We start from the raw sequence: 10,477 nt of genomic DNA on the forward strand, positions 1-10,477 counted from the left end.
TCAATTACCAATGCCTTTAGAGGAAGTGGCTGTCTTGGCATTTTGCAGGACAATTTTAGCTGTCTCCACCATTGTATCCAGTGAACTGTTCAGCATCATGAGTGTCACCGCAAAGGACGATGTTGCCCCAAAGATAGAGCCCAAAATGGGGACAAATTTGAGCAAGGGGTCAGCGATTGTCAGCGTCATTGCCACGATGCTTCTCTGCATCAACAGCACTACCTGCTCACGTGTGATCTCCCCGAACACCCAGACATCATTGCTACCTCTCTGCAGATCCGCTACACTGATCCCCACTCTCTCGGCCAGATTGCGGAGGGATGCTTCATCCAGACCAAGGTTCTTCCGTATGAACAGGATACCAGAGACAATGAGCGCCAGATCACAGGCAAGAGACAAACCCGGAATGGGAACCGCACCGATACCCCCCGATACGGCTGACAACATCTGGATGAAAGGCCGCAGAGACACACGCTTCCACTCTATAGCAGCTTCAGATGTGTTGGGGAGTGCTGTGATGAATAGAGTCTTCTGTGTCTCCAAGAGATTGGATACCACAACCTCCCTTAATTTAGGAAAATCAAACTGCTCAAGGTCAAATGCGGAATAGAGATAAACGGTAGGTTTCTCTATCCCTGCTGCCTGCAGTGAGGAGACGCAATATGCCCTCACTTTCTGGAACATATCCATCTGGTTGTAACCGTTCTTGCGGCTTTCTGCTCTGATAGTGTCGTCGATCTTAGAGCGCACCAGGTAGAAAGGTTTGCCCGCCTTCTTCAGTGCTTCAGCCAGTAACTTGTCATTCTCCGTGAACCGAGCAGCAGTGACAATGATGCCCAAATCATACTGGGAAAAGGTGGTTTTCTTCATGAATTTTTTCCTCCGAAAGCTTGGTGTGTTCAACCCGGGGAAGTCATAGTACTGAACGTTAGGAAGGGTGGGGTGGGTGTAAGCTGTTATTTCTTTGGTGGTCTCTGTGCTGCCAGTTCCGGCAGCCCCTTTCTTATTCTCATCCAACTCAAGCAGGGCATTGATCAGGGTCGATTTGCCCGACCCTGACTCACCCATCACCGCAATCCGGATCTGTACATTTTCAAACTGCTTGAATTTTCTCTTGATGGCCAATTGAAAACCCTTCTCTCCCTTTCTTTGATAGGCAGCCGCCAGATCCTTCACGTCCTTGGCGCTGTAATACAGGTTGGATAGAACACCAGCCATTGCTCACTGAAAGAGGAAAACATGTTTATTATGTTGGAGAAGGTTGTCGTCAGGAGATCTCAAAAGATCCATTGCGAACGAGCCATATGAATATAAAATCAGCTTGATGGTATATGTAAGAAGGCGGTTGCTATTCTAATTAGAGGGCGGCAATCACTGGTGTTTATAAGGTCTCCTGCTTCTTGTTATTGTATTAATGATTTGCATAAGAATATAAGTGCCATGATAACAATGTTGTTGGTATAGCAGACTTTGGAGAAGGTTGTCTGAGATTACGACAAGATCCAGATCACTTGGGAAGTTTGGCCAAGGAGCCACAGATGGAATTTAACGGACGTTTGCAAAGTGAATAATTTCAGAAATACACGAAGTGCAGGGAAAATACAGTATCAACAGTTCCCTGAAAATAGTGTCACAGGTAGACAGGGCAGTGGCATAGAAATTTAAAGCAACACGTACAAAATTTTGGGGCAAATTAGCAGGCCAGTCAGCATCTATCTAAAATATAAAACAGTTGATGTTTCGGGCCGAGTCCCTTCAAGAGGAGAAGTCAGAGTAAGAAGGTCGGAAGAGAGGAAGAAGGACAAGATGGTACTGGAACTGGAATGCGGACTTCACAGGCCAGACCATGACAATCTCAGTGGTTGGGAAGATGTTTGATTTGATTATTAAGCATGGGGTCTCAGGGTACTTGGACGCACATGATAAAATAGGCCATAGTCAGCATGATTTTCTCGAGGAAATATCTTGTCAGACGAATCTGTTGGAATTCTTTGAAGAAATAACAAGCAGGATCGACAAAGGAAAATCGGTTGATGTTGTGTACCTGGATTTTCAGAAGGTCTTTGACAAGGTTCTACACATGAGGCTGCTCAACAAGCTATGTGTCCATGATATTACAAGAAAGATTCTAGCATTGAATGGCAGGTGGCTAAGAGTGGGAATAAAGGGAGCCTTTTCTGTCTGGCTGCCGGTGGCCTGTAGTGTTCCACAGGAGTCTGTGTTGGCACTGATACTTTTCACATTATATGTCAATGATGTAGATGATAGAATTGATTGTTTTGTTGGTAAGTTTGCAGACAATATGAAGATGGGCAGAGTGGCAGTTAGTTTTCAGGAAGTAGAGCATCTACAGAAGGACTTAAACGGATTAGGAGAATGAACAAGGAAGTCACAGATGGGATACAATGTTGGGAAGTGTTTGGTCATGCACTTTGTTAGAGGAAAAATGCAGAGAAAATGAAAGAACTGAGTCACAAAGGCACTTGGGAGTCCTTGTGTAGGATTGCCTAAAGGTTAACATGCAGATTGAGTCTGTGGTGAGGAAGACAAATGCAATGTTAGCAATCATTTCAAGAGGACAGCCTCAGTATAGAGGGGTACACTTTCAAAACAGAGATGCGGAGTAATTCCTTTAGCCGACTGCTACTCGGATGATAACCCTTTCATTCCTGTGAACTTTCATCCTTGTGAACTTCCTCTGGATCCATTCCAATGTCAGCACATCTTTTCTAAGATGAGGGGCCCAAAACTGTTCACATTACTCAAGGTGAGGCTTCACTAGTGCGTCACATACTTGCTCTTGTATTCTAGACCTTTGAAATTAGTCCATATGACTTAGTAGCAGAAGTAGGCCATTCGGCCCATCAAGTCTGCTCCACCATTCAATCATGGGCTGATCCACTTCATCCCCACTCCCCTGCATTAACCCCATACCCTTTGATGCCCTGACTAATCAAGAACCTATCTATCTCTGCCTTAAAAAGACCCAATAACTTGGCCTCCACAGTTGCTCGTGACAACAAATTCCACAGATTTACTACCTTCCGACTAAAGTAATTTCTCTGCATCTCAGTTCTAAAAGGACGTCCTTTAATCTTGAAGTCGTGCCCTCTTGTCCTATATTCCCCTACCATGGGAAATAACTTTGCCATATCTAATCTGTTCAGGCCTTTTAACATTTGGAATGTTTCTAAGATATCCCTACTCATTCTCTTCGATTCCAGGGAATACAGCGCAAGAGCTGCGAGAGGTTCCTCATATGATTACCCTCTTATTCCTGAAATCATACTCATGAAACTTCTCTGAACCCTCTCCAGTGTCAGTATATCCTTTCTAAAATAAAGAGCCCAAAACTGCACACAATACTCCAAGTGTGGTCTCACGAGTGCCATATAGAGCCTTAACATCACATCCCTGCTTTTATATTCTATACTTCTAGAAATGAATGTCAACGTTGCATTCACCTTCTTCACAACCGACTCAACCTACAGGTTAAACTTTAGGGTATCTTGCACAAGGACTCCCAAGTCTCTTTGCATCTCTGCATTTTGAATTCTCTAAATAATTCATCTAAATAATAGTCTGCCCATTTATTTCTTCCCCCAAAGTGCTTGACCATACACTTTCCAACATTGTATTTCATTTGCCATTTCTTTGTCCATTCCCCTAAACTATCTAAGAGTAGCTACAGGTTCGCTGTTTCATCAACACTGCACACTCCTCCACCTATCTTTGTATCATCTGCAAATTTAGCTGCAAATCCCTTATCACCATAGTCCAAATCATTGACATAGATAGTAAAAAGTAATGGTCCCAACATCCACCCCTTTGGAACTTCACTGGTAACCGGCAGACAGACAAAATAGGAACCTTGTATTCCTGCTCTCTGTTTTCTGTCTACCAGCCAATGCTCCACCCATGCTAGTAACTCCATTGTAATTCCATGGGCTTTTATCTTGCTAAGCAGCCTCATCTGCGGCATCTTGTCAAAGGCCTTCTGAAAAACCAAGTACACCACGTCTACTGCATCTCCATTGTCTACCCTGCTTGTCATTTCCTCAAAGAATTGCAGTAGATTTGTCAGGAAGGATCTTCCTTTCAGGAAACCATGCTGACTTTGTCCTATTTTGTCATGTGCCTCCAGGTATGCCATAATCTCATCCCTAACAATCAATTCCCGACCACTGATGTCAGGCCATCAGGTCTATAGTTGCTGCTGCCTCTCACCTTTCTTAAATAGAAGAAAATTGCAATTTCCAAGTCATCTGGTACAATGCCAGAATCTATTGATTCTTCAAAGAACATCGTTGACACCTCCACAATCTCTCCAGCTACTTCCTTCAGAACCCAAAGGTGCATTCCATCAGGTCTAGGAGATTTATCCAACCTCAGACCATTAAGCTTTCTGAGCACCTTCTCAGTCGTAATTTTTACTGCACAAACCCCACTTCCCTGATACTCTTGAATGTCCGGTATACTGCAGACTTCTTCCACTGTGAAGACTGATACAGAATACGCATTCACTTCCCACACCATCTCTGCTTCTTTCATTACAATATCACCAACATCACTTAGTATTGGTCCTATATCTATCGTCAACTCTCTTTTACCCTTTATATACATAAAAATGCTTTCTGAATCTGCTTTGATATTAGTCGCCAGCGTCCTCTCGCAATTCATCTTTTCCTTCTGAATGACTATCTTAGTTTCCTTCTGCAAGTTTTTAAAAGCTCCCCAATCCTCTTCTTCCCACTAGCTCTGGCTTCCTTGTATGCCCTCTCTTTTGCTTTTGAGTATTAACATTTAATCACCACTGACTCAACCTGCAAGCTAATCCTTAGGGTGATCTGCTCAAAGACTCCTAAGTCCCTCCGCATATCAGTTCCCTGGATTTTCTCCCTGCTTAGAAGGCAGTCTGCACATTTATTTCTGCTAACCAATGTGAGTGACCATGCATTTCTGAACATTATATTTAATTTGCCACTTTCTTGCCCATTCTTCTAATTTGTATAAATCCGCCTGCATCCTATCTGTTTTCTCAACACTACCTGCCCCTTCACCAATCTTCATATCATCTGCAAACTTGGCAACAAAGCCATCTATTCCATCGTCTAAATAATGTATATACAGCATAAAAAGAAGTTGTCCCAACACCGACCCCTGCCTAACACCAGTAGTCACTGGCAGCCAACCAGTAAAGGATCCTTTTATTCCCACACACTGTCTCCTACCAATCAGCTAATGCTCTAACCAAGTTAGTAACTTTCCTGTAATATAATGGCCTCTTAACTTGGTAAGCAGCCTCATGTGTGGCACCTTATCAAAGGACTTCCGAATGTCCAAATATACAACTACATCCCCGTTATCTATCCTACTTGTCATCTCCTCAAAGAATTCTAACAGGATACTCAGGAAGGATTTTCCCTGAAGGAAACCATGCTGACTTTGTACTTGTCAGAACCACGGATTCAGCAGCACAGTGGATACAGCAACTGCACTTGTGAATATGCACATGTCAGCTAATTATTCTTTCATTGTGGTAGAATTTACTGACCTGCTTCAGTGTCTCTCATTCCGCACTTGAGCCATATCCAAACCTGGTGACAGGAAGACTCGAGCACACAAAGATGGAACCAGCAGAGAGAGAACAGCTGATCCACTGCTTAGTTTTTGATTTGTTGTGTGCCCTTTCTTTTGTTTTTACAATAGCTTTGACTTCGCTTGTCAGCAATGCTTGTACTATTTTACCATTAGAGTATTTCTTCATTTTTTGAATGCACATGTCCTGCACCTTCCTCATTTTTTTCCAGAAATGCACACGATTGCTGACTCTGCTGAGATCCCTGCCAGCAGCTCCTTCCAATTTACTTTGGCTGGCTCCTCCCTTATACAGCTGTAATTTTCCTTATTCCACTGAAATACTGCTACATCAGACTTTACATTTCCCTGTTAAATTTCCAATTGAACACGTACTGTGATCATAGACCCTTCAGCTCATCTGGTCTATGATGACACAACCTGCTTAGTCCCCACAACCGGATCATATGCAGCCAAGCCCCTCCTATCCGTGTACTTATTCAAACTTCTGTTAAGTATTACCACTTGATCCCGGATTCTACTCTTCCTTTGGCAGTTCTTTCCACACTCTCCCCACTGTGAGTGAAGAATTTTCTCCTCAGATTCCCTTGAAGTATATCGCATTTCATCTGAACCAATGACCTCTAATTCTAGTCTCACCCAGCCTGTTGATTCATCCCTAAATCTGCTGTGCTCCAGGCAATAAACTCCGAACCGTTTCAATTTTGTCTGCAAACAGGTCCTGAAATCCCATCAAAATCCTTGTAAAATTTCTCTGCACTCTTTTGATCTTATTGATATCCTTCCTGTAGGAAGATGGCCAGAAACTGGACAAAATACTCTAAATTAGGCTTCTAAACTTCAATGTCAAAACAACATCCTAATCTCTGTACTCATTACTTTGATGAATGGAGACCAATGTGTGAAAAGTTCTCTTTCGGACTATCTACGTGTGATGCCACTTTCAAAGTATTATGGATGCCATTGACGTTCCATTCCTACTCTAGTTTGTCCTCCCAGTATTAACACCTCACACTTGTCTGCTTCAGCTTCCATCTTTCAACTTCCTGCCCAATTTTTTCCAGCTGGTTGAGATCTCACTGCAAACTTTGATATCTTTCCTGCACGTCCGCTATGCTCCCAATCTTGGTGTCATCCGCAAATCTGCTGAACTGGTTACCACATTACCGTCTAGATCACCAAAGAGCAAGAAAGAGCACAGCAGGATCCCCGGCAACACACTATTAGTCACATGAGGTGATGGGCTGTTAGTGACACTGACTGGGATTTGCTCTGAGAACACCTACACTCTTGTCTGCTGCAACAAACAAGATAAGATCTCGCAGTGGCATAGCATTTCAATTCCAAGTTCCACTTCCACGCTACTATACCTATCCATTGCTTCCTCTACTACCATGTTGAGCCAAATGCTGGTTGATGGAGCAAAGTCACATTCCATCTTATTAGTCCCCGAGCTGCTGTCATGGACATCGATTTCTCTAAGTTCACCTCAGTCACTGTGTCCTCCCCCTTTATCTCACTCAATGTCAAAATCCTCTTAATCCTTCTCACTCCGTTTCCCACCCTCACAACCAGATCATCGCGCTCCTCATGTTCACCACGTCTTTCCCTTTATTAAATGATTCACCATCCTCTCCTAACAGATACCTTCCCCTTTCAATCTATCAGCCCCATGCTTCTAACATGATTACGTCTTATCACCTTTCCCTCCCAACCACCTTTCCTTCAGCTGGACTCAACTATCAGCTGCCAACTTGTACTCCTCACCCTCCTCCAACATGTTATGTTGGCTTCTGCCTCAGTCCTTTCCACTGCTGATGAAGGGCCTTTCCCCGAAAAGTCAACTGCTCATTTCCCTCCGTAGATGCAGCCTAATTTTCTGAGTCCTTCCAGCATTTTATAGAACATAGAACATTACAGCAGAGTACAGGCTCTTTAGCCCACAATGTTGTGCCCACCCTTAAACTCTGCCTCGCATATATCCCCCCACCTTAAATTTCTCCATATACCTGTCTAGTAGTCTCTTAAACTTCACTAGTGTATCTGCCTCCACCACTGATTCAGGCAGTGCATTCCACACACCAGCCACTCACTGAGTAAAAAACCTTCCTCTGATAGCCCCCTTGAACTTCCCACCCCTCACCCTAAAGCCATGTCCTCTTGTATTGAGCAGTGGTGCCCTGGGGAAGAGGTGTTGGCTGTCCACTCTATTTATGTCTCTTAATAACTTGTACAACTCTATCATGTCTCCTCTCATCTTCTTTCTCTCCAGAGATTAAAACCCTAGCTCCCTTAATCTCTGATCATAATGCATACTGTCTAAACCAGGCAGCAACCTGGTAAAACTCCTCTGTACCATCTCCAATGCTTACACATCCTTCCTATAGTGAGGCAACCAGAACTGGACACAGTACTCCGATTGTGGCTTAACCAGAGTTTTATAGAGCTGCATCATTACGTCACGACTCTTAAACTCTATCCCTCGACCTATGAAAGCTAACACCCCATAAGCTTTCTTAACTACCCTATCTACCTGTGAAGCAACTTTCAGGAATCTGTGGACATGTACCCCAGATCCATTTGCTCCTCCACACTACCAAGTATCCTGCCATTTACTTTGTACTCTGCCTTGAGTTTATCCTTTCAAGTGTACCACCTCACACTTCTCCGGGTTGAACTCCATCTGCACTTCTCAGTGCATTCCTGCATCATATCAGTGTCTCTCTGCAATCATTCACAATGCTCTACACTATCTACAACACCACAAACCTTTGTGTCATCTGCAAACTTGCCAACACACCCTTCAACCCCCACATCCACGTCGTTAAAAAAATCATGAAAAGTAGGGGTCCCTGTACAAATCCTTGTGGGACACCACTAGTCACAACCATCCAATCCGAATGTACTCCCTCCATCACGACCCTCTACCTTCTGCAGGCAAGCCAACTCTGAATCCATCTGGCCATCATCCCTGGATCCCATGCCTTCTGACTATCTGAATAAGCCTACAGTGTGAAACCTTGTCAAATGCCTTACTAAAATCCATGTAGATCACATCCACTGCACTACCCTCATCTATATGCCTGGTCACCTCCTCAAAGAACTCTATCAGACTTGTTAGGCACGATCTGCCCTTCACAAAGCCATGCTGACTGTCCATGATCAGACCATGTTTCTCTAAATGCCCATAGATCCTATCTCTAAGAATCTTTTCCAACAGCTCTTCCACCACAGACATAAGGCTCACAGGTTTATAATTAGCCGGACTATCCCTACTACCTTTTTTGAACAAGGGGACAACATTCGCCTCTCTCTAATGCACTGGTACCATTCCCACGGACAACGAGGACATACTGATCCGAGCCAGAGGCTCAGCAATCTCTTCCCTTGCCTCATGGAGCAGCTTGGGGAATTATCCGTCCTAAAGTATTTTAACAACACCAACACCTCAACCTCACCTCAATCTCAACTTCAACCTCACTCATATTGTCCTCACAGTCATCAAGTTCCCTCTCAGTGGTGAATACCGAAAAGAAGTATTCATTGAGGACCTTGCACACTTCCACAGCCTCCAGGCACATCTTCCCACCTTTATCTCTAATCAGTCCTACCTTCACTCCTGTCATCCTTTTGTTCTTCACACAATTGAAGAATGCCTTGGGATTTTCTTTTGCCCTACTCGCCAGGGCCTTCTTATGCCCCCTTCTTGCTCTCCTCAGCCCTTTCTTAAGCTCCTTTCTTGCTACCCTATATTTCTCAATAGACCCATCTGATCCTTGCTTCCTAAACCTCATGTATCCCGCTTTCTTCCACCTGACTAGATTTTCCACTTCACTTGTCACCCATGGTTCCTTCACCCTACCATTCTTAATCTTCCTTACGCGGACAAACTTATCCCTAACATCCTGCAAGAGATCCCTAAACTTTGAACACATTTCCATAGTACATTTCCCTGCAAAAACATCATCCCAGTTCACACCCGCAATTTCTAGCCTTATAGCCTCATAATTTGCCCTTCGCCAATTAAAATTTTTTCCTGTCCTCTCTGATTCTATCCTTTTCTATGATAATGATAAAGGCCAGCGAGTGGTGGTCACTGTCCCCCAGATGCTCTCCCACTGAGAGATCTGTGGCCTGACCCGGTTTGTTACCTAATGCTGGATCCAGTATGGCATGCCCCCTAGTCGGCCTGTCAACATATTGTGACAGGAATCCGTCCTGGACACTCTTAACAAACTCTGCCCCATCTAAACCATTGGAACTAATCAGGTGCCAATCAATATTAGGGAAGTTAAAGTCACCCATGATAACAACCCTGTTATTTTTGCACCTTTTCAAAATCTGCCTCCCAATCTGCTCCTCAGTATCTCCGCTGCTACCAGGGGGCCTATAGAATACTCCCAATAGAGTAACTGCTCGTTTCCTGTTCCTGACTTCTATCCATACTGACTAAAAAGAGGATCCTGCTACATTACCCAACCTTTCTGTAGCTGTAATAATATCCCTGACCAGTAATGCCACCCCTCTTCCCCTTCCGCCCCCCTCTCTAAAACACTGAAATCCAGGAATATTGATAATCCTTTCCTGTCCTGGTGCCAGCCAAGTCTCGGAAATGGCCACTACATCATAATTCCATATATGTATCCAAACTCTCAGTTCATCTCCTTTGTTCCTGATGTTTCTTGCATTGAAGTACACACACTTTAGCCCTTCTACCTTACTACTTTATACTTTATTCTACTTCTCTTTCCTCAAAGCCTCTTTATGCACTATATTTGCGGTTTTCAGATTACATTTATCCTCCTCCACCTCACTATCTGCTCTAACACTCTGGTTCCCCTCCCTCTGCAAATCTAGTTTAAACCTCCCGGAGCAGCAC

The 10,477-nt window shown here is 43.9% G+C and overlaps 1 protein-coding gene across 1 annotated transcript; it reads right to left on the reverse strand.

Moving 5' to 3' along the window:
- LOC140729923 (T-cell-specific guanine nucleotide triphosphate-binding protein 2-like) lies at positions 1-1,218 on the reverse strand. The gene has a single exon (XM_073050090.1). It carries the CDS (start codon positions 1,216-1,218, stop codon positions 1-3), a length of 1,218 nt encoding a protein of 405 aa, XP_072906191.1.
- Positions 1,219-10,477: the final 9,259 nt, after the last annotated feature.

This window comes from Hemitrygon akajei, chromosome 7, assembly GCF_048418815.1.
Source record: "Hemitrygon akajei chromosome 7, sHemAka1.3, whole genome shotgun sequence".
In the NCBI taxonomy this organism is placed as follows: Eukaryota; Metazoa; Chordata; class Chondrichthyes; order Myliobatiformes; family Dasyatidae; genus Hemitrygon; species Hemitrygon akajei.

Excerpts from the sequence above, each read along its gene's own strand:
- LOC140729923 (XM_073050090.1), bottom strand. The coding sequence starts at position 1,218 with ATGGCTGGTGTTCTATCCAACCTGTATTACAGCGCCAAGGACGTGAAG.